Raw genomic sequence first — 24,899 nt, 5'->3', positions numbered from 1 at the left:
CCTTGTTTGAGTAGGGAAGTTAGGCTTGATGATGTCTGCTTGATTAGGGAGGATTGGATGGCCCTGCCAACATCTGCCACTCTGATATTCTCTCAACTGAAGATACTAATATTTCTCTCCTTTTAGTCTGTTATTTGTTAGGGATTTTTTCAAAGTAATTTAACATTTAATAGAAGAATAATGCACATTCTCAAAGGTACCCATGAATGTTCTTCTCCCATATATATTCCCATGGAAAAGTGATCACTTCACATCTTGCATGGATAGTTAATACTTACAGCCTTTAAGGAAATATTAAGTAGCCAATTTCCTCTTGAATTTATGAGATGCACATGTCATTGCATAGCAAATTATGCTAAACAGCTGGGAGTTAATGCACCATACACAATTTTTTTATGAATTTGCATAGTAGAGTGTATATGCATATATATAAAAAACTATCTTTTAAGAATTATATAAAGTGACAACAAGGCATCTTCTAATTTCATTGTAGGTTTTCTCCTCCATAGACTTTGATGATTTATATGTATATGTTTCTATTAGAAGTTAGAACTATCCATGCTTTGGATTAAATTTTGAGAACAGAAGAAAAATAATTTTATTAAAGACAGCCTTTTATTTTAAGATTTTAAGTAGTTTTGTCTGGGTACTTTCCTGTACTTTCCTCCAATATGACGACTCAAATCTTCACGCGTGTTCTGGAAATTGCCAAGTTAGAAAAAAAAAACAAAAGTGAAAATGGGAAGAATTATGCTTCTGAATATATCCATCTCAGTGAATTCTTTTTCTTCACTCAAGAAAAGGTGATCAGCACAATGAGCTTGAGTAGGTCATAGAAGCCCAGCTCACTTCCCCCTAGGAGATTTTTTCTGATTGGAGTCCTATCACTTTGTTCTAGGAGCCAGGCAACAGTGCTGTCAGAGCACTGTCAGGTGGATTTGTTGCTGCTTCTGTTTGGGGCTAAGAGTCCCACTTTGCAGTGCATTCAATGCATAAATTAACTCTAACAGGAAAGTGCCTGACTTTAATCAGCTGTTTTCCTAGAAGTGGAAAACTGAGTTACCAGGTAAGTTAACAAAGCAGGAACTTGATTTTTTTTCAGTGTTTCTTCACTTTATGATGTTAAAGATAAAGTGAAGAAGTGTTTCTTCACTTTATGATGTTAAAGACAGTGACCTTACGGTCCTTACATTCAAAGGCTTTCATGTGCCGATGAATACAGGACAAACACCAAGTGCTTCAGATTCCTTGCCAGTGTGGTGCTTTGGGGTTTTGAGCTTCAAGTCCAGAAATTCTGTTCTGCCAGGGAATCTGCAGAGATTTCTAACTGCAGACTAAATTCTTGCTGAATTATTGGAAAATAATTCTTGTGAATTACTGGGAAAAATAAATGTCATTGCCCCGGTATTCTGGTTAGACAGTGTCTGGAGTATGTCATTTGCAAAAGATACAAAAGGATGTTGTCAGGTGAGCAAGTACATCTTGCCTGCCTTCTGACTGTACTTTCCTGAGAAGTTTTGCCTCTGGTATGATAGCAGCCACAACCCCCCCCCCAGCATGAGGGCTGCTGGGAGCACACAGTTAGCCACAGAACAGTATGTGTGTGAAGCTAGCCAGATTTATGACTCTAAGGAAGAAAAGCATGATTGTTTTTATAAAATTATTTTCAATGTTATGCAGAACTGATTTTACCTTGTATTTTCTAGCTCCTAACTAATCATAAACTTTGCCTTCATTCATTATCAATAAAGTAAGTTAGAAGGGCTTTTGCAGATGAGTTGTAATCGGTATGTGTGGGCAGGGTGGGTGCTGTTGAAGAAAATGTGTCAAAATGTGACTGAATATTATGTAATCCACTAAGAATCATTGTTGTCTCCACACAGATGTTTAGGCTTTTTTCTCTGTGATCCATACAGTCAAGAAATAAATATATAATGTAGCGCTCCACAATGGGACAGGATGGGTTTTCTTTTAATATATCAGAACAGAAACATGAAAATGTCAGCTTAATCATGCATTTAAATTTTGTTGATCAAGTCTAATTTTTATGACTGCGCATAATCACTGAAGCTGGACAAATTTGCTCTAGATTGCATCATAATGTTTGCTGCATTTAAGTGGAGAATTATCTTTATGAAACATCCTCTCCATAATTTGCCATTAAATGAGACTTGAACAAATCAACATAAATCTTACATAAAGGTTATTTAACTAAATGTTGGTACTATAAATATTTTGAATGCATTGGGCATCAATTCAATTAAACAGTCCCACAGTACACTATGTAAAGATCTACATTGGCCAGTAGGCATTTCTTTTCTGCAGCATAACAGAAAAATATGGTGCTCCAAGTGGCTGTCTGGGCTACAGATAAAAGAGGCTGTCCATGCTGCAGTCATAATTCCTGTGCCAGAGGTTTGCTCACAGTAGCAGAGTACGTAGTAAACTCCTTGGTAAAACTTTACATGCCTGTTCTTACCCCAGCAACAGCTGCAAAACCCAAACACACTACAGAATTGGAAAGCCTTGGCTTGTTTTGGCAATCTGAAAAGCCCAGAACCAAAACCCTGCTCTAAATATCTCCAGCATTCTTTTAAAATTAGATCTTTTTTTCCTGTTCTTTTAAAATTGGATCTTTTTTTTCTGTCAAAAACCAGCTGGTTTTTTAATTTAAATTTTGCCACTTTTTATTTCCCGGTCTTTCAGTATTGCTGGCATCTAAAATAAAAATTGAAGTTCACAGCACAGAGGAAGCATTTTTTTGTATGAGGCTGTTATAATGATTTTTTCTTTTTGCATTTGCCTGAAGGTTTAAATGGCAACAAGATTCCTAGACAGATTGTGGTGGCTATTATAAATAATCGGTACTACATAACCTAATATCAGTTTAGTTTCTAGAAGAAATTCCCATAGTAATGTGAGATTTTTATTAATTTTTGTTTCGCTTTCTATTACTTCAGCGCATTTTCATTGAGCCACGACTTTAAGGATTTTTGGATTTTACAGTGTTTACAGAAATATATAAATACCAGGGCAAAAAATAGCTAACTGAAATTACAATATGTGTATTACATACATTTTCACCTAAAATATGAAATATAAATTTTTTGTACCAAAAAGTTAGCTTCAAATCTGAATGTAATGGAGCACATCCATAAGCTTATATAACTTGGACAAATGCTATTTTTTGACAGAAGGATATCTGGTTCTACTCAAATCTGGAAACAATATATTTGAAAAGAAAAAATAATAACAACCTATAATGAGACATTGTGTTCTTTATAAGATAGTTTATCATAAGGTTTTGCCTAAGAATTCTAGTTTGCAATTATTTTGTGAAGGTGTTATTTTTAATACTCCTGCATAGTAATCTTTCAGTGATACTTAGCCAAGCAAAGAATGCAGTTGTTTTTATTCTGCTGAAGTAAAAATAACTGCATTCTGAGAGATCTGACATTTCAAGTGTACAGTACATATTGAAACCTTTAGATGGAGACATACTTCAAATAAACACCTAATATTCAGTTCACCGTGCAGTGTATAAATACAAAAGAAAGCTAAAATAAATGAGCACCAAATATTGAAAGAAAATGAAAGAAATGTTATAGTACTTGTACCATAGTAATGTTACAAATTACTTACTCTTAACTACGTTGGCAATTGAATATTGAGGGTGTATCAAGCTGGCAACAGCAAAAAGATTACATGTTCTTGTATAATCAACTGTATTTACAACTGAAACATGTTCCCAAGAAATGTATTATACTGTAAATAAAAATTTGTTGTTGACATTACAGAACTCAGTGTAATCAGCAGCATGCATCAAAAGGCCTAGACTACTACTAGTCATAGTAGTCTCATTTCCTATTAAGAATCAGACTAAATTACATTATGAGCCCTTTCCAGAATAAGCTAACAAAATGCATTCTGGTAGAAGAAATAATTTGAGTGCCAATGTAAAAAATAGAAAGTAATTTAGTAGAAAAGTACTAATGTTTTTGTTTTTATTCTTCTGTCTTCTGGACTGCAATATATTCAATGTTACTGAGAAGCTTATCACACTAATTATCACATCTAGTAGTTCAGTTATTCTAAGTTCAAAATGTATAAATCTGGTTGGACACAGATACACTGCACTCCTAAATCAGAATCTGGTAATTTGATTTTTATTTTCCTTAAAATGTGGTATAAAAGTTGGACATTTTTATGAAGATTTATCTTCCGTAAAGTTTCTTCTTGACAATTCCATAAAAGAAGCAGATGTCATATTGTGAAGATGAGCACATAACTGCTGCTGTAGTGAGCTTGTGGACAATGGATATCCTCCCTTCAAATTAAGTACCAGGAAATTATCTGAAAAAGCCCAAGTGGTTTTATGCATCCTTCTTAATCCATAAAAATTGCATAAGTTTATATTACATTTACAGCTGTACACTGAGTTGCATGGTTCACAAACTTACAGTACATTTCATGTCAGGACAATATGAAATCCAAACAGTCCTGAACAGGATAATTCTGACTACTTTTATTGCACATCTAAAATGCATTTAGATGCAATTTGGAACCAAATTTCAACCTCACTTTGATTTCTTTTATAGTTTTAATACTTATGTATGAATATACAAATGTCCGCAGATATTTTGAAATCATATGTAGATATTTGGTATTGTTTTTATTGGAAACTACCTAGCTTTGAAGGACTATGTCAAGTAAGATCTAAGCAGATTTAGAGAAGTTCTAATGAGGGGCACTGAAGTATTAAGGTAACAGTCATCATGGCTTTCTGCAGAGTTAGTGCCCTTTTTTTTCCCCTTTTCTTTATATTACATCTCAGTGCAGAGCAAATACCTGCTATTATTAACATGTAAAGACATCAGAGTATCTAATGTGCAGGTTTTTTTTTTTGGTCAGCTGAAAAACATGGAACAGAGACAATTATTGATGCTTTGCACACAGTGAGAAATGGCAGGCTGATGCTAAGAGAGAAGGACCTTTCATTAGAGGTGGTGTTAAGTTTCAGTGTATCACTTTGTCACTGATTCTTTAGATTCAGGAGGTATTTCTAAGTCCTCTGCAGCTGTAGGGCTTTGATTTAACATGCCTGTAAATAACTAGAATCTAACTCTGCTTTGCAGGTGTTGAGATTAGAAGTCAAAGTGAATTATTTTCTCAGCAATTCTACCCTCTTTGTTAGTCAGTAGATCATTACAATAAATGCAATTTTTATTTAATGCCAGTTTACTCAGAAGACTGCATGTTAGCCCACAGATGCTGAGATTTTCTTTGCTGTGCAAATGTGATGGTTGTGCTTCCTTCTGGTGACCTTGTTTATGGCATCTGCTGTGACAGAGCAATGGTTCTCCAATCTTATATGGATTATGAGTTGTACGGTATTTTTGGCCTGCGTTTCTTGAAGATGTTGGGAATGGATCAGGAATAATGGCAGTACATAGGAATTAGATTACATGCTGCTTCTGATTTATAAGCTTTTAATAGGGATGTATCGCAGAGGAAGGGACTTACTTTTCAGCATTTAAACATCATCTCCTTACCTTTGGCTGTGAAGTAGCTTATGTGTTGTATTTGGGGCCATCTATGTGTGGTTTTTTTAAAATGTCATGTGTATTCTCACTACATTCAAGGGGCAGTACCAAGAAATTTCTTTCAAGACCTTCTACCAGTATGCAGCATATAAGTCTGTGACAAGTGATGTTAGAGAAGGTCATGTCACTTTTAGCTGCTTACATTAGATCCTTGATTTCCCTAGTGCCCTTCCATAGTTTGATTAATACTACTTGATTTCAAACAAGTTATCAGAAGGCATCATTTAGAGTGAATGTTCTAAGTACAATGTAAGATTTTTGCCACAGAATTGTTATTAAAATAAATGTAACATTGCATTTTATCTTTATGTGTTTTATTGCCCACCTTCTCTCTCCTCTCCCTCCTTCTCCACCATGTCCCTTCCTCCCTTATACCTCCTCCATGTATAATGCTTGACATAAGGATCCAAATAACTACTGTATTCCTTCCAAACAGAGTGGCATGTGCACTTTATTTGAAAAGAAACGAGGTAGAATCAAAGGATAAAAAAATCCATTGTGGGTTTTTTTTCCTACTGCATACATTGTATTCTTAATACAATGTTAAACTGGAAGCTGTGTTCAGATCTACCATACCTCTCTTGAACTGCCTTGCTTTGTTCTGGATTAGACTTTACTTCAGTATACAGCTTTTGTAAGGCTTCAGTGTTCCAGTGATTCATATGTCATATGATTATGATGAATCTGATTTCCTTGTTTTAATTTGTGGCCAACACTTGTTTTGGTGCTTTAATGAATTGTGTTATCATATCCATATTTCCTTAATGGTTGTGTGTTGTTGGGGTTTTTTCTTTTAACCCTTTCTTTTGAATTTCAAGACAAGTGAAAGCATGGGCTGTGTTTCATAAACTTCAAAGAATTATTTATGCATCTTGGGTATTGGCACATTTTCATTGCATTTTATTTTGCGACAAATATTGGATTCTGTTTTTCTTTCCAAACAATTCAGTACTCCAAATCTAAAGGTAACTGATAGCATGGCTAAACTAGAAATAGAGCATAGAAGGAGCAAATAGAGCAAAAAATGGAATGGAGGAGATGGAAGTCAAGGCTTAGTCTAATACTTCATGTAATTTCAAAGGACTTTTTATGCCCTTTGAACAAGTTAACATTTTGCCTCTCTACAGAAGCTTGTAAAGTAGTCTGAGATCCTTAGATGTGGGAAAAAAACCCCGCACCTGAATCCGAAGTGTTATTATCTGAATAATTTAGAATTATTGTCATGAAGTTATTTCTGTGAGGTGCCCTCATTTACAACAATTTTAGAGATTTCCAGTTCAACTAATTGTCACAATGCTAATTTGAATGCTAATGTGAGATAGGCATCTTCAATAGGATATTCAGTCTTCCCAAGACAAGGAATTTTTGGATGTACATGAAAGAAATGTTTAAGTGTCTAGGGAATGTTAATGTTGAAAAGTAAGAGACCTACTGACTTTGTGAGCTCTGGGCATTAGGCAGTGTGTGAGTCAACAGATCTGATTTGTATCTAGGGCTTTAGTCAACTAATGGTATAGCTAAGTGGGTGTTTTGCATGTGTGCTTTTTTGCAGAAAAACTGATCTAAGAGAGTTTCCATCTTGCTGCAGCCCTTAAAAGCTTGTTTTCCTCCTCCTTTCTCAGTTTACCATTTTCTTTGTAGAGCTGGTGAAGCTGCTCAGTAAACTGGGTCACAGGAACCAGCTGCATTAAAGGTTTGAGAATGTGTTTTTTTGAAGAACTCAGTTACTCCAGTGATGCAGTTTACAGCTCAGCTCCCCAAAGACTTTGAACAGCCCAGGGAATATAGCAATGAGCAATCAGGAGAGGAACAAGAAGATGATGCAGGTGCATGGGAAACAGAAAATGCCTTTGTTTCCAATGGTCAATGGTCAGTGAAGACTGGATCACTCAGACACCTCTAAATGGGATGTAAAAGGTATATTGAACTAAGCAGGAGCTACATCTGTTTCAGTAACATGCTCTCAACATTTCCCTGTGATCAAAACTGTCTTTGATCCCCCTTCTTTGACAGATGAAGCAGAGTTGGCCTAAAAGGCCAATAGGCTAGTGGCAGGCTGCAGTCAGGCTCCAGTAAGGCTTCTCCTGCTAAAATTGTTATTGTGGGCATGGAAGAATTCGAGTAATTCCTTCATTTCTCAAGTCATGCTTCCTTCTCATGCTTTAGGACATGCTTCCTCTTTATGGTTTCTTTGCATTTCTAGTTTTATCTCATTCACACCGCCAGGACAGAGCAGCAAGTAGGCAGAACTGGAGGTTCCCCTCCAAATTACTGTTGTTACAGGGTTCTGTGACAGGGTTCAAACAAGGAGAAATAGCTGAAATTGCAAATGTTTTGAACTGTGTGGGTGACTTTCATGTATGCACAGTGCTCTACTAGATGGGCATGTTACATCAAACCATATGTTGTTTACTCGTTGCATGGGCCCATGTAACATGGCTAATTGGGACCTTTTTGAAGGTACAGCTAACTTTGGGAAAGTAGAAAGATTCACGTGCTTTTATTTTTCAGTTATTCTTTTACCTGAATTTAGTTCTTCGATAAAATCCCTTAAGTACTTTTACGTGGATGTGTGAACACCCTTGCAGCATTGTCTGAGGGGGTGGCTATGAAGTTTAATTTTGGTGTGTTGTCTTGGATCACAAAAATTATGAGTTTTACCTCCACTTTTCCTCTTTATGCATACTTTATAATACATAGTATAAAATATTTGCACCCATAATAAGACACTGGGCTGGTTGGATCTTTGCTGACCTTCATTATGGATTTTCTTGTATCCTAATAGGTACTTACAAATATATATACATAAAAGATATAAAGAAGCAAACTGTTTTCTGGTTATAAGGAGATACAGCTTGCTTTCTATCAACAGAGACTCCTCCTGTTAGTGTCATTGATCACAGTGTTGAGAGAGAGAGATATTTAAGTCTGAATCTGCCATGGTCCATCTTTGGAAAATCATTTGATCTCTCTGTAAACTAAACTTAGTGGTTTATTTCATGCTGATGGCATGATGAATATTTATTAATATTCGTAGAAAGAATTTAATGTGTTTTTATATTTCATGGTGTTGGACTGAAAAACTATACATGGAAAAATGCATAGATGCAGACGTGTGGCAGGTGCAGCTTGCAATTAATGTGCATAAAGTTAGATGCACAGATTGTACAAAATTATTATTAAAGAAACAGAGGGCTAATGTTGATAGAGCATATGGTGTATATCACTGTTGAACATGATAGGGAGATAAACTACTGTGAATTTATTTCTGGCTTTGTATTCTTCAAGAATCTCTTGGTGAATACTGTAAATTCTGTTAAAAGTGTTGACCTTTTATGTAGGTAACCATAAATTTGAAGTGAGCATGTGTGTGCTGCATGGGCACCAGAGGAGCTGACAAAGGATTCCTTTAGTAAGAGCTGGCATATACTGAATTTTGAACTACCTTTTAAATACTTAAATTGTCAAGCAAGCATTTGCAAAGGAAGGGTTTTCAGTATATAATTCCCCAATGTAGGTCAATTAAAGTTATAACACTTTCCTAAATTTGAATCACTAGATCAAGTGTTTTTTCCTAGTTGTACATTTTCCCTCTGTGCATTTATTTCAAATGTTAATAAAGTTTTCATCTACAAAAGGCTTAGAATTGACAGAACAAAACTCTTTCTTTTTAAATGATGACAACTACTACTGTTTCTGTCTGCAGGTAGTGGAGGACATGCTAGAGGACGAGGAAGAAGAGGATGACAGAGATGACAAGGTAATTATCTTTCCTAGCACTTGGGTATCTGGGGACCAGAGAATTTAGACATGACACTGTTTTTACCGACAGTTAAAAAAAGAGTTGATGTGTTTTAGTCCAGAAAATTGGACAGAGTTGTTTATCATCCTATAATAATAGGTATAGCATGTTGAGGGAAAGGTTAGAGGACTATAAATCCTGCTTTCTTTTTATTTTTCTGTTTTTGTTTTTTTCTTCTTCTTCTTCTTTTTCATCATCATCTTTTTCTTCTTCTTCTTCTTCTTCTTCTTCTCCTTTCTCCTTCTTTTTTCTTTTTTCTTTCTTCTTCTTCTTATTTTTGCTTTTTCTCTTCCTTTTCCTTTTTATTTTTTTTCTTTTCTTGGTCCAGAGCTGGATCAAATATTTTTTTTTTCTGCTAGGAACAAGAGTATCTCTTCCAGTCTGGAACTTGATAGTTCTTGTGAAGACAACAGATTTTGAAGGACAAAAATTCCTCCTGTCTTTAGTACTACAAATAGGGCTGCATTTCAGGGGGAAAATGGTGTGGAAATAGCAACTCTATGCTGGTTAAGGATGGAATATCGGCATCTAAAATTTTCAAAGAATTGCTGGATAGAAGAATGTTTTGGAATATGACATTTAAATAATCACAATTCTCATAGATATCCCTTTGATTTGAAGTTTGCTTTGTGGCCCTGCAAGCTGCTAAACCACAGCAGATCATTCATCTGTTTGAGTGGATGTGATTCAGTTTAGATGCTGCCAGCTAGGTTGAGGATTGCAACCACAGTAAATAACTCATTTCCACATAGCATTGAGCCAAGCCATGGGGCTTCTTGGATTGGTTGTCCCCCAGAGAGAGGGAAAAACCAAAGAAAATAAATCTGAATGACCTTGCACCACTGAAGCAATGGCTAGCACTGGCAGGATGGCTTTCTGATGAGATGAGTGAAGACAGTCCAATACTTGCTGGTATTTTCCTATCAGAAGCGTTATATTTCTGGAAGAAAATAAAAAGGAAGAATATAGATAGTTTTAAAACAACTCTGTATTAAAATTCAGATTATTTTGACCTTCACAGATGTTCCCCCACTTCTGTTGTAATATAGCATATTTTTTTTTCTGAGAGGAGAGAAACAGTGATCTTAATTTATGCTCTTGACCTTTTTTTTCTGGCTGAGATGTACATTTATACACCCCTGTAAGAATTCATATGCTGGAAGCAGCATTTGAAATGTCAGAAAATTCACTATAATTAGTTAATTCCCTCAATGATTATTTTTCTGTGAGCTAACACCTAAGATGTAAGAGGTGATAAAAAAATAAGAGTATTTCCTTGTTCCCTTGCCAGGTCAAACACTTTACAGTTTATATGAGAAATTCTTCTGTACGTCACCTAAATTGTTAGCTACATAATCTCATAACACTGTACTACCAAAATCTTTTACAAAACACATATGGGATGTTTTTTGATGTTAAATGATGTGAGCATCCATTTCTAGCAATAAAATATATGATTGATTGTAAAAGTCCATCATGTAGTTATGGAGGGCTTGAATTTTATCTCAATATGCTAGCTTTGAGTCATCATTTGTTTTCTGATAGACACTGATTCACCATTCATTTGAGGCCATTTTCTCCTGTTTGTTTCTGCTTTATTATTAGATCTGGTGCAAATGTGTCATGCCAGTAGTGTGCGTATTCCTGGATATTTTAACCACAGTGATTAGTTCACAAAGAATAGTACTTGACTGCTTGTAGATTAAACCAGCCTGTGTAGTTACTGCTTAGTGGGTTTTGGAAATTGCTAAACAAACTCCTTTAAAAGAGAAGAGGAAGGTAGAGGTCAGCCCCTCCTTCCCCCCAGTTCTCTGGTGAGTCTCTGAGCAAACACCCCTAATTAGAAATATCACTCTAGGTTTCAACGTTATGATCTAATATTCAGCTTTCTCAAACTGACACCAGAGTTCAAACATTTTTTTAGATCTAGTTACCAAGGTTGAATTAAAGTGAGTACTGACATTACTGTGCATTCAGTGAGCCCTTTTATTGAATATTTAAGAGCTGTTTTTTTATAGAGAAGGTGTTAAGGTTGATTTTCATGAATTCAAAGCTGTCTTCATTATTGCAAATGTTTTGAGCTCTCAAGATTAAATATGCTGTTTGAATTGGAAAAAAACCCCTGCACTTTTTAGAACAAGCATGTATAGACTACTCTGTTTATTCAAGATGTTTGCAGTGGGCGTTATTTTGCACTAGGTTAAATAGTAAGCACATGGTTAGGATTAATTTGTTTGTTGTTACAAGCTGGTTTTCCTTTCTGGTGCACTAGACATACTCTCTTAACTCCTGCTGTTCCTCTTACATCTTTTGACTAAATGGAGGTGTGCAGTTTTGTGTTTAGTTTGTGTGTGTTTTCTTAAAGCTGTATGCTAAAGGAATTTTTGTGAGAAAACAAATGCACGTTTTGTAACACCAGCTGGTAGTGGCCTTTGGCTTTTATTATTTCTCTGTTTTTTTTCATGTGGTATAATAGAAAACTCAGGAAAATTGGTCTTGTTATGCAAAGAAAGTTACAAGATTCATAAATGTGCCAAACCCTTATTTTCATTAAAACTGAAGCATATGTTGCAAATATGTAAAATATGCCCCAGCCGTTTGACCATGGCCAGTGTCTTTGCTCCCTGATTACCACAAGGAAGCTATTAGTCCTGTAACCTTTGGACTTTATGATCAATAGGGTATTACATGGCATGGAACTGGAGCACCTGTTTTCCATTTAGTAAAGGCTCCTTGCAGGCTTTACCTAAACCTGTCCATATGTTTTGTCTTATCAGATTGTTGGGTGATTATGAAAAGTGCCTTTCTTTAGAGCTGATTTGGGTATCAGTGACTTGCTACATGACGACCTCGGTGTGGACATGCCCTGATGTAGGTTATGTCATGGACAGACATGGCTCGATGTCCCCAAACTGCAGTTATAGAAGTAGTAAACGGAGGATGATGAATGCCAAAATATATTAAATTAGTTAATGTAATGCATTTTATTAGTAATGGTGTGTAATACTGAGAGCAGTCTGACAAGATAGATTTTCACTACCATGTCTCATTCTAATGTCCTGCATTTTAGTAACTTTTTTCACCCTCTGCTGCAGTCAAGACAGGACTGTTAATTTAAGGCCATGTGATGTGTTTTTTTACTGGAGAATTTTAACTTTCATCTTCACTTGCAATACGAATAATGAACTAAAACAGCAGGTATACTACTTGTATTGGTTACAAAGTGGTGCTTAGCAGTGGAACACTTTTCTCATGATTTTTCTTCATTGTCCTGTTAGGTATTTAGGAATTTTAAAAGATCTTGTTTGTTTGGCTCAGGCATTTAATACTAGATTTTTCAAGAAATAGCTTTGGATTTTGCATTCTATATGTTCTGTAATATTTGCTAAACCTATGCTAACCACAGATTTAGAATTTAATCTGATTTCTCTTTCCTTTTTTTTTCTTTTGGCTCCTTCCCAAACACAGGCTTATATAATGCCTTAGCAAATATGAGTCAGTTAAATTACATGAAGTCAAGTTATCAATAAGCTATCAAAAGGATTTTTGTGCAGTTATGTTATAATAATGTAGCAGTCAATATGGATAATCTATGTATCTAGAATTTGTCTGTGTATATAGGATTTAGTTTTTAAGAATTTTATATATGCTTTTCACATAGCTTTATTCTTTTAACAAACTCCAGCTAAGATTTCAGATAATCTCGAAGATTGCTCAGGTCAACCTTTTGCTGGAAGCCCTCAGCACACCACAGAATTAGGCCACTGAAAACTGCTGCCACTGCAGGCATAAAGAGAGGAAAATGCACATTATGAACACTTTTGTTTTACCTTCATCTTAACATTTTATTATGAAAAAATATTCAAAACATTTGCGGTTTTGGTTATTCTTTATCCTTTCATTCTTCGAAAAATTATTTGCAGTTCTCAGTCAATGAAATTGCACTTCAAGATAACTAAAAGCTTTTGTAATGAATTATCGTTGAATCAAAATTAAATGTATTTTAAAGCTTCTAATAATTGCTGCTGAGAGGTGTCAACTGTTCTCAAGCCAAGACAGTATCCTGTCTCAGAAGCATGCCCTGCATTTTTACTGAGAGGAGGTCGTGAGGAGGAAGAAAGATAGCTCTGATGTAACCTACATTTTTATATTCTATAAAAGAGAAGATTGTAATCTATTACAGTGGCAGTTATTTTCTATAAAATAAATGGTGGGGAAATGATACAGAGAGACTGGAGTTAAAATTTCAGAACAAGTAAATCTATTGGTCCACCAACAGCTTGATTCTACCATTATGTTCTACATGAACATAGCATCTAAATACTAACTGTAAATAAAAAGTCAACAGCAGCTTCCAGTGAAAACTGTAGCTATGTATGAATCTGTTATCCTTTCAAAGCTTAGCTTATAAAACTGTGTCTACTTACAAAAAATCTCTACAACAGGGCAATCTCCAGTACATGGCTGCAGAAGTCATACTTCTCAGTACAGTTTGGTTTCAGCTTAGTTTAGTTATTCATGGAGAGATGTTGATAAGGGGTATGTAGTTTTAATAACAGTTGTACATAATGTATGGGTTGATAGTGTAGATTGCTTCAGCCTGTGCTCTGGACTATCACCTGGTTTTGATCATTGGATCACCCCCAAGTCGCAGCCATGAAGTTACTTTTGCTTGGATATACCTTAGATCCTGTGGAGCCTTTGCATAGAAAGTTTCACAAAAAAGCAGTTTTCATCCTGCCTTGTAGTGGGACATCATATAGTCTTCATCATTAACGTACACATCTTTGAAAACAGGTACTTGGACAGCCTTCTGAGAGGTTTCGTTTTAATGAGATCAGGTTTCTTTGTCCTGGTGCAGTCTTGAAATGCTATCAAAAACAGTAAAGTAAAATAAGAATTAATGAGATCAGAATCTAAGACTAATATCTGAAGTTCAGCATTTGAGGAGGGGTAGTCACAGGGGGACCATGGGTCTGTGTCTTGGTTTGAGACAATTTAAAGAATACTCTGGAATGAGCTGTCTCCTTTATAGGTTTAACCAGTCCCTTACCACCACTAAGGAATGAAGGAAAGTAGAGATAAGTGAAAAAAAACAGCAGTTTACTAACAAGAGTAACAGCAACAGGCAAAAAATCACAGCAAAATTGCTATATCTCGAGAATAAAGAGAGGCCCAAAAATGTTGGGGACATCCCAACACCTCCAAGGTGGTGCTCTGCAGTCGAATGCACGGTTCGAAGGACAAAGCGAAAGGCGGTGTCAGCTTTCCTCCTGCCCCCTCCCGGCTCTGCTCATCTCCCCGACAGCTGGTATTCTCTGGGTCGAGGGGCCAGAACCCGGGCAGGGACTTCACCTTCCTTGCGGCAGGAGGCGCAGGACAGGGAGGCCGAGTGCTGCTCGGGGCCGGGCCGGGCTGGGCCGGCCGCGGCCGCTGCTGCGGGGTGCGGCCTGCACGGCCCGGCCCAAACTGAAACAGCCCCTGGAAATCGCCCCAGTGCAGCCTCTCGGAGACGGGAAAAAACCCCAAACAACCGAAAAGAGAACCCAGAAGGGGAACAAAACCTCTGCCTGAGCAACGACAAGCAAACAGGTCACGGCAAAAGGCGGGTTTTAAGAACGTTCCTAAAGCACTCCCCACACACAAGGTCCTCGTTTGAAGGGTCTTAAAGATAAGAGAACAAGCTTTGGACACAGAAAGATGTGAAATGTACTAACATTATGGATTACCCCAGGACATTCTATAAACTGTTTAATGAATTACATTTACCCTTGTACATGGTGACCAATATAGTGTGGGTGATGTTCCTTATGAAGCAATCCAAGTATAATTCAATAAATTATTAAATCAAATAAAGAATGTGTCTAAATTATGTTAGCTGCTTAAGAATGGGACATACTTTTTCCTCTACACTTAATATTGTTTCTTAATGTAACTAAGCAGATTTAAATTCTATGAGGCCAAGCTGTTCACCTAGGTCCTCAAAAAGTAACTTTAGGGTCTAATTAAAAACATCTGTATGGTCTTCTCCATGACTTGCAAGAGAAATAGTAAGTGTGAAAGGAAACAACCAAAGCCCTTTACTGCTGGGTTTGCTTTGAAAAATTTGTATGTGTGCAGGTTAGTTTATACCTTAGCTCCATGTGATTTCAAAAGTGGCGAGAATGGACAATCACCATTCTTCATTCTCTAACAGAATTTCTTTGAAGTAGTTTCCCATAGAATCATGAAATCTGAGTTCTGTTTAAACTACTACCATGAACGAATCCCTTGCAACTCTAAGCAAGCCATGATTTGCCAGCCACCTGAATATTTCTTCAGGTTTATTCATAATTCCATTTTTTTATTCTTCCAAAGGACAGCCCCAAACACCTTTGGAGAGATGCCTTTTGAGCATTTTCTACAGCAATATGTAGGGCCCATAATACGCAACAAACCCTCTGAGTCCCACAGGAAGCAGAGATGTAAGGTCTAAGTGTGGTGGGTTGACTGTGGCTAGATGCCAGGCACCCACCAAAGCTGTTCTATCACTCCCCTCTGCAGCTGGACAGGGGAAAGAAAATATAACAAAGGGTTAAGAAAATTAACCCTTTGTTATATTTTAAAATTAAAATTAATTATTAAGAAAATATAACAATGGGTTAAGGTCAGGAGGAGGAGAGATAACTCGCCAATTACCATTACAGGAAAAGAGATTCAACTTGGGAATATTAATGTAATTTATTGCTACCAAAATCAGAGCAGAATAATGAGAAGTAGAATAAATCTTAAAACTACCTCCACTTTTCTCTCCTTCCAAAGCTCTACTTCCAGTACTTCAACAGTGCAGGGAGATGGGGAATGGGGGTTACAGTCAGGTCATCACAGGTTGTCCTTGCTACTGCTCAGGAAGAAGAGTCCTTTCCCTGATCCAGCATGGGGTCCCACCCACAGGAGACAGTCCTTGACAAATTTCTCTACCCTGAGTCCATCCCGTAGGCAGCAATTCTCCACAGATTGCTGCAATATTGGTCACTCTTCTGCAGAGTACATTCCTTTAGGCACAGGCTCCTCCAGACTGGGTCCCTTGCAGGGTTAAGAAGTCCTACCAGGAAGGCTGCTCCAGCAAGGTCTCCTCTCTTCATGGGTCTGCAGGTCCCTGCCAGGACCGTGCTCCAGCATGGGTTTCCCACAGAATCACAGCCTCCTCTCAGGCATGCACCCTTTCCAGCCTGGGTCTCCTTCCCAGGCTGCAGGTGTGGCATCTCCGTGGGCTGCAGGGGCACAGCTGCTTCAGCGTGGTCTTCATCTGGGGCTACAGAGAAATCTCAGCTCTGGCTCCTGGAACACCTTCTCCCTTTCCTTCTCCACTGACTTTGATGTCTGCAAAGCTATTCCTCTCACATATTTTCATTTCATTTTCCCCTGGCCACAAAAACATTTGTGCAATATCTTTTTTTTATTTCCTTCCTGACTACCTTACCACAGAGGCATTACTGTCACTGCTGGTGGGCTCAGCCATGGCCAGTGTTGGGTTCATCCTGGCTGGTATTGGCTCTGCCAAACACAGGAGAAGCTTCCAGGAGCTTATCATAGAAGCCAGCTCTGTAGCCCACCTCTTCCAAAACTCAGCTATGCAAAGACATTACAGTAAATACAACTTTGGAAGCCTTGTAGAGAAAAGTGATGGTTAGGATTTGCTAGCGTGAGGTGAATGCTGCATGGACTCAGTTCCCAGTGGAGCAAGGTTGACACAGTGTATGTGGATGAGAATGAATGAGCAGCAGAGGTGATGCTGTGGGAGAAGAGGGTGCTCAACTGTGTGCAAAGTGGATGCTGGATTGTAGTCCGGGTTTTCAACTTAGATTTTGTCCTGAAGGTTGCGCTACAACACAGCTGAAATTCCACAGCTTAAGCTAGGTGTTTGTCTTTGACTTCACAGATAGGCTTCTGAAGAAAATTGCAACCTCAGCTACAAAAATTTGCCAGGACAGTTGATCAGACTTTGCTGTGCTTTATGGAGGAAAATATAGGAATATGGGAAAATAAACTGCAAGATTATGCAAACAATATGCAACATGCATTTTGTTTGCAGTTTGAAATATCTGTGTGTCAGTGGAAAATTTTATGTTGTTTACTTTATGTTGATGTGTGGATTAGTGATAAAGTTGCAGGACAGATCATCTAGGCAAAATATAATCCTGACAAAATGAAAGAAGCACCTGTGCCCGAAGTATTCAAGAACCAAATTCATCCTAGAGCAATGTGGTATGGAATTAAAAAGTTGGTGTTGTGCAGCAGCATCTAGGACACATCCACATGGTACAGAGTGGAGTCTGTCTCTACTCAGATGTAATCTGCTGGCAGATTAAGAGGCAAATTTAGCATAAAGATTTTGGACAAATAGTGCATACTGCATACTGCTTTGTTCTGTTTCTGTTTTCTTCTGTGGTAGGAATACTATGCATTTACTGATAACTACTAGGAAAGTTCCAAAAGTAAGAAGCATGTCCAGACTGCTCCTGCCTGGACTTATAAGAGGTCAAGCACTGGGACCAGTTGCCAAGGAGGGCAATGGTTTTTGTGTGGATTTACTGATTTTTCTGTTGAGCTGCATGCAGGAGTACCAATGCCCACCCATGAACCCCGTTGGAGAAGCTGTGAGCTGAGGAGTCTGCAGGAACTAGAGCTGGAACTGGGAGAAAGAGTAGGAGAAATAAGATATAAAAATAAGCACACACAAGCTAGGGAGCAGGAATGACCAGTCCTTAGGCAGGCAAGGACATGATGATGCTGAGACCTGCATCAGGAGAAGGCAAGGAGGCAGGGAGAGGCCCCAAAGCCCAGGTGCAGGTGTGCTGGGGTAACAGGCGTGGATTGAACATTCAAGTAGGAATGTGCCCTAAATCTCCCAGAAATTAATTTCAGAGCAGTTGGCTTCGTCATCTCAGTAGTTCTTTGAATATAGTCCTCTGTGTACAATTTAGATAGATTTGAAAATTAGAATTTATGGCATATAGAAAAGCAATAAATGGTTGTTTTAGCACTCTGACTTGCTATTAAATGTGACTTAAGGACTAGTGAGGTATCAGTTTTATCTGCATGATCAGCAAATGCATGTTTGACTGGTTCAGGAGAAGTTGAGGTAAATGGTAGGTTAATGTACAGCTGTAGCAGTCTGATAGTGCAGTGTTTTTATTGATTGTCTCAGTAAATGCACCAGGGTATTAAGGTTGCTTGTCACAGTGCTCAGTGCCTGGGGTAGTTGAGCAAGTTACTTTTCCACTGAGTTGACCCCCAAGTCCCAGAGTCTTTCAATCAAACTCTTTAGATTTCATACACTGGCAATTCCTTTCCTTTTCTAATGGGCTGTATTAAAGAAAATGTGTCACCTTTTGCACCATGTAATACTAAATCAGATCAGAATTCATGTACAATTATGTCAGTGGAAATATAATATTACAGACCTGCTTATCTCATGATAGCACATGGAAAAATAAACTTCCACAGCTGAGAGATTTCCTTGATTCTGCAGATAAGTTATTTGTAAGTAATTGAGCTGAGAAATGTATATGGATTATTTTAATACATATAAAAATATATATAGGAAAAATTACTAATAAAGATTTAAGTATTGTTTTTTTCTTCTTTCTCTTTCTCATATTTCCTTTCTCTTTTCTATATTTTCTTGGCCTGCTGAGGTGCTAAGGTAACTAAGTCCAGGATGGGAAAAACAGATTTACAGAATTATCCTAGTAAACTACTTTTGTTCTGAAGGCTAACAGCTTTAGAAAATCAAAATGGATACCACTCCTTTACATGATGTCATACATACTTTAATGCCAGAGTAACAGAGAGCTCTGAGAGAAAAGAATTCTATTGAAAAAGTATTGCTTTTGGTTAGTCTTTAGCAGAGTGAATAAGTCGGAACAGTATTGCTAATCTGAAGCTTTCTTGCAATCAGAAATAGTAATTTAAGATCAACTGCTCAGCAGATGTGTGTTTTAGTATTTTACACAAAAGAATGGTACAATTCCTTCTACCCTCAATGTAGCCAGTGCCTTGCTATGCCTTTAATGCATGGTAATATCTATAAATCAGAATTAACTATGGAAAAGCCATTTGTTGACCTTTACTTACTGTTTGAGTAAAAATTTAGATACCAACAGGAGAAGAAGAGTAGATGGAAATTCTTTCCTGCTGCTAATTTGTAGTTGGATTTTTTATATTTGTAGCAAATTTGAAATTTGTGCGTATGTTCACACCAAAACATCTTCTTTTGTATTTTCTGTATTCATAGGACTACTTTCCTTCCCACTCTCAAAGAACTAATGCTGACTGAATATTTTAGATCAATACACAGCATATAGTGAAGATCAAGAAACAGTTTACTCAGCTATTTTTCTGAAGTATAATACGCACCCCTGCGTTTGATAGAAGAATGGTTTGCATAGTAATAGTTGTGGTTACTGTATACTCTATTTAGATTAAAATTTTATAGTCTGTTCAGGGAGTGCTTGAAGCTGCAGTATCAAAAACTACATTATATAATAAGAGTCAGTTTGTCACTAAATAATTGTTTCAAGCAGTTCTTACGTTGTGTAATCCTTTTCACTCATTTACCTCAGGATATATACCTCAGAAGAAAATGCATTTTAACACCTTGATGTTTTTAGAAAAAGGAACTTCATGCTGAATTTTGAAGTCTTAATGTATAAATACAGAAATGTCATTCCCTGAAAGTGCTAAAGATTTTTTTTTCCCCAGTGAAATGTTGTCTGTTTATTGAACATTGGAGTTTCTTTGTTTTTGAGACTGGCTGCCTTTGAAAGGTCCCACAGCAGTTTGGTCTGTGGCCATGTTTTCCTCTGATGTCAGTTAGACTTTTTAGACCTACCATAATGCCAAAAAGGTCCAATCAAAAACTATCAGATTGAAAAGCCGCACTTCACACTGTTGAAACTCCCCAAAAGAATTTGGTGAGTATCACATCTGTTTACAAATCTTTGAATGTGTATTTTTGAATGTGGTCAAAGGACAGCACCCTCCTTGGGAGCCTGCTGGGAGAATAATATAGGGAAAGTTCAGCCAATTTCACAATTCAAAATTAATGCTTTGATTAGGACCTCAGTTGTCACTGCAGATAAACACTATCTACTGAGTTTGTAAACATACCATTGGCTATTAAAAGCCAGGTCAGCATTACAGTGCAAGGAAAAGTAGAACAATATACAAGGTTTGATGAAAAAAATTGATTTTTTTCTAGATTACCAAATCAGAGTAGTTATAAAATATAGATAATAATTGTGTAGGGTTGGAGTAATTAATTTTTCATATCTGAACATGAAAAACATTCAGAAAAAATATTTTTACCTTTTAAAAAACCCTAAAATAAAAGAATCTGCAGTATGTGACATATTACACCATATTCTTATTTCAGTGTTCCTTAACATTTTGAAAAAGGTAATTTTGAGGATGATGTCTATAATGGCTTCCGGGGAGTTAGAAAGGATGTTTTTAATCAAGGATAAAACTTTAGTTTCAGCAGAACACTGTTAAAATCATGCTCTTACAATATCCTACTTTGCTTTTCCCATCATAGGTGGAGGGGGCTTAGTCAAGGATGGGGAGCACTCCAACACTGCTATACTACCTTGACCTTCCTGAAATGTTGTTCTTTCCCTTTAGAGATGTTGATAACACCCAGGCATTATACTTTTCTTCAGGTCTCAATATCGCTGTTTGGAGTTGTATCCCAAAAAACATCCAAGGACACAAGGCAGGAGCATAGCCAGAGCTCTGACACAAGCTTACAAACTATGATATGCTGAACACATTACCTGGTTTTGGGACACTGAAAAGTGTTTGTGCTTAGGAAAGCTTTATTTTCTTCTATTTCTGCCCTTTTTTCCCCCAAATAATTCATCCTACTCTTATGTTCTCAGAGAAAATTGAAACTCTGAATATATACACTAAATTATCTCCACCATAAACTACATATACTTCACGGCATTTAGTTGTTTTACAGGTTGAGATGCTTATTTAAACCTCTTCAGTGGTGGCTGAGTTTTTAAAGTGTTGATTGAAAGTAGTAACTGTAAGGAAAATTGAATGTGGTGTGGATGAGATTAAAACACAGTGCTGCAAAAGACAAACCTTGTGTTTTGCTCCATAAGATTAGTCATGGTGGGGAGGGGAAAGCTCAGTGCAACTCTGCCACTGAAATCAGCCAGGGGATTTATACAATATAAATGGGAAATAAAAAGAGTTGGAAACACATGGCCATGCAGAAGGGTGTAATAGGTAATAGCCTCTTGCTACTGAGCAGATCTCAATCCTTCTGATGCTGGAGTCATCTCCTCTGGAGAAGGTAATTGTTTTTCTGCCCCCTGTTTCAAGGTAGACTCATCCTCTGGGGATGCTGGGACCCAGCAGCCTCTGGTCTGTCAGGTGCCCCCTTCCCTTCCTAGGACAAACAAGAAAAAAAGTCTTAATGATGGTGATTATTTATTAATATTAATAATATTACATATTAATGTCAATTAATTGTCAATAGAGCTACTAATAAAGAGCTTTATCCATCTGTCTGTGGTGGGGAGCAATCTCAAAGACAGCCCTGGAAGGGTGCCCAGTCAGGTTGTGCTATCCTTAGGAGTCAGGGGATTTTCCCTACATTCCCTTTGTATTATTGTAACACAACAGGGGTGTCTTCCAGATACTGGAGGGAAATGCTTTGCATACTACACACGTCTGTGCTCCTTTGGTTTTGAGTAAGGCTAGTTAGTGAACTCTCTTGGTTTGTCTCCCTTGTAGCGTTATATTAATATTTCCCACCACATTAGTATTTTCAGCTGCACAGAAATCAAGAGCATTAAAGTCAAAACAAAGGTGGTGAGATTTTGGGGCCAAGGCAGTGCAGGAGGGTGCCCGGTGGGAGCTGTGTGCTCAGGACTGCCAGCTTCTACAGAGCTTGGAGTCTGAGTGAAGGCTGATATCTCAGGAGGAGGAAGAAATTACTGCACAGTACAGAGGTACTGTAGTTAGCTGATTTCTACCTAAAAAATAAGCAACCCCAAACACCCCTGCACCACCACCACCCCTGCCCTCCCCACTTCTGTATTTTGATATGTAAAACAAAGGTTCTTATGTGATTTTCAGTTTGAGATAGGATTGAAGATATTTAGGTATTAAGATTTCTTCTCTTCCCCGAGAACACCAGAGCTCTTCTTACATATTTGGTTTGCACATACTGTTATAAAACTGTATAGTAAAAATGAATCTATTTCAAGCTATGGATTGGCAGAGTTCACCTGTAGGAAACATAAAATAGGTCTTACAACGTCAGGATTGGTGCAAGTGATTAGTGTTGCAACCATGGGCATGTCAGATGTTCTATAGAAAGTACACAACAGTGTACTACAGTACTTCTCGGTATTTTTGTCTAGGCTAAAATGTCAGAAGTTTCACGATTCGTCTACTGATTTCTTGTTCTACTACTACTCCTCTGAAATGTTTTAACAAATGTACAAGTGCCTCAAATAGCAAATAGGAAAGGCTTCAGCTCATAGAATCATATAGAATAGTTTAGGTCAGAAAGGACGTTTAAGATCATGCATGTGTATAGTGTCTATACTTAATTTTCATAGTAAGTTTTGCTCTGTATTCTGACTGAAACTTGTGTTCAAGTTCTAAAAGATATTTTTGAAGTGCCATATTTTTGTGTGAAATGATGGATAGTTGTCCTACCTAGTACCTTTCCTACTAGGAAAATGATGGCATATGTATTTAATTCTGCTGTTGGTTTTATTAAGTTCTTCATACTAATGCTGTTTTGTCAGCAAGGTCCACTGGTGAGTTTTTCATTGAATGGAAAAAAGAAATGCACTTTTATCAGCTTTATTTCTGGCTTTCAAGTTGTTAGAACATTTCTCTCTACAGTCTTACGAGAGTAATTAAGAGTCTCAATTTACTCTCTCTAAACCATTCATTATTTTGAGTATCTTGATTATATTCATTCATCTTCTTTGTAAATTAAAATGTCCTAGTACTTTTTGTTGCTCATCATGTTCATTTTCCTCACATAATTTTCATTATTTCAAATATTATGTCTGCTTTTCTGAATCTGATTTTTTATTTTTATTTTTTATTTGGATTCGGTACTTTAGCTGAAATTATTAGGCTTATACAATGGTGCTCAGTAAACTACTAGTGTTAGTAATTGGGTTAACTTCACTATATGCCTCAGAAGTTTGACATCACATCTTTAAGTAATTCTGTCAGCTCCAAACTGGGCATCTCAACCTTCCTTCTTTTTGATCTAGATTTATAAATATGTTAAACATCATCTCAATTATTTTTACAGTTAATTGTTCAGTGTGCATATATATATATATATAATATGCTCTTTTACTTCTTTCTTCTTGCGTATTTATTTTGATATCCTATTTCTTTTAGCAACAGCCTAACATTTATTTTAAGCACAATGTAAATTATAATTTGCCTTCTCATTGTTTATTTGACTGCTTTAAAATTCTGAAAAGTTTCAAGAACTTTGTAATAACTAATTTGCAAATTTCATTGTATGGTACTAGGAACTCAAAACAACCTACCCATGGACCTTGGATTTAAGATTTAATGGTTATTTCTTGCATGTGTATACATTATGGAAGACCATGGTGAAGTTTCCATAGGGTTTGTCTGCTTCAAATCCAGTTTTGGTAAAAGAAGTTACAGAAAAAAATCAACAGAATTAATAATAACAAATTATCAGGACTGGATGATGTTTGCCTAAAAAAGCTCTGAAGGAACCTGGGGGGAAATAGTTGAAACACTAACAGTGGCGTGGGTTCTTGAAGCTTATGGAGGTCCAACATAAGAGTGGGTAAACTCAGGGAAGGAAAAGCCATTGAGAGTAACTTGGAACAAACAGCGGTGGAAACTCCTGCCCCACCATTCCCTGAAAGTCTGAGAAATACTTTGAAAAGTTGGTATAACTGTTTGACCTTAACGTGCTCATTTCTCTTGGCTGTTCTGTTTCTGCACAAGTCCACCCCGTGTTGTGTATGAGCCATCCCTCATCTGTTTGATAGCAAAGAACTGTGCTAAAATAGAAAGGGCTATTTTTAAGTATCACACAAAGCTGCCGCTTTTCAAAAAGCTGTTTTAATCCAGTGGAGTTGCTTATTATAGCCTCTCAGATAATTGTTGTGGCACAAAGTCTAAGCACCTCAAGTGTCTGTATATTTAATCCCAAACTGTCAGACTAGAATAGCACAGTTTTCTAGAAGAATGGCACTTGTTCCCTTCCATGTTTTCTCTGGGAAAAGCTTGAATATGGTATTACCTCCTAGCCAGTTGTTTCTGTGATAAAAATTTCACATCCCTTCTCCCTGCTTACTTAGTATTGCTGTGCCCTAGATATGACAAAGCGCAGATCCAGGAGAAATAATGAAATCTACGGAAAGCAGTCACAAAGGAGGAAAAAAGATATTTTACATTGGCAGCCTTATTCCCTG

The 24,899-nt window shown here is 37.1% G+C and overlaps 1 protein-coding gene across 1 annotated transcript in view; it reads left to right on the top strand.

Moving 5' to 3' along the window:
• The window catches only part of MCTP1 (multiple C2 and transmembrane domain containing 1), a 219,387-nt gene that overhangs the window by 171,372 nt on the left and 23,116 nt on the right, over window positions 1-24,899 (top strand). Inside the window, 1 exon segment of the mRNA XM_054283418.1 lies at window positions 9,310-9,363. Coding sequence (XP_054139393.1) covers window positions 9,310-9,363 — 54 coding nt within the window.

The sequence above is a fragment of the Melozone crissalis genome, unplaced genomic scaffold, assembly GCF_028551555.1.
Source record: "Melozone crissalis strain CALT ecotype California unplaced genomic scaffold, PUWL_Pcris_2 ptg000036l_1, whole genome shotgun sequence".
Lineage (NCBI taxonomy): Eukaryota > Metazoa > Chordata > Aves > Passeriformes > Passerellidae > Melozone > Melozone crissalis.
The sequence above is the reverse complement of the archived record's forward strand: the minus strand, read 5'-3'. Positions and strand labels throughout refer to the sequence as shown.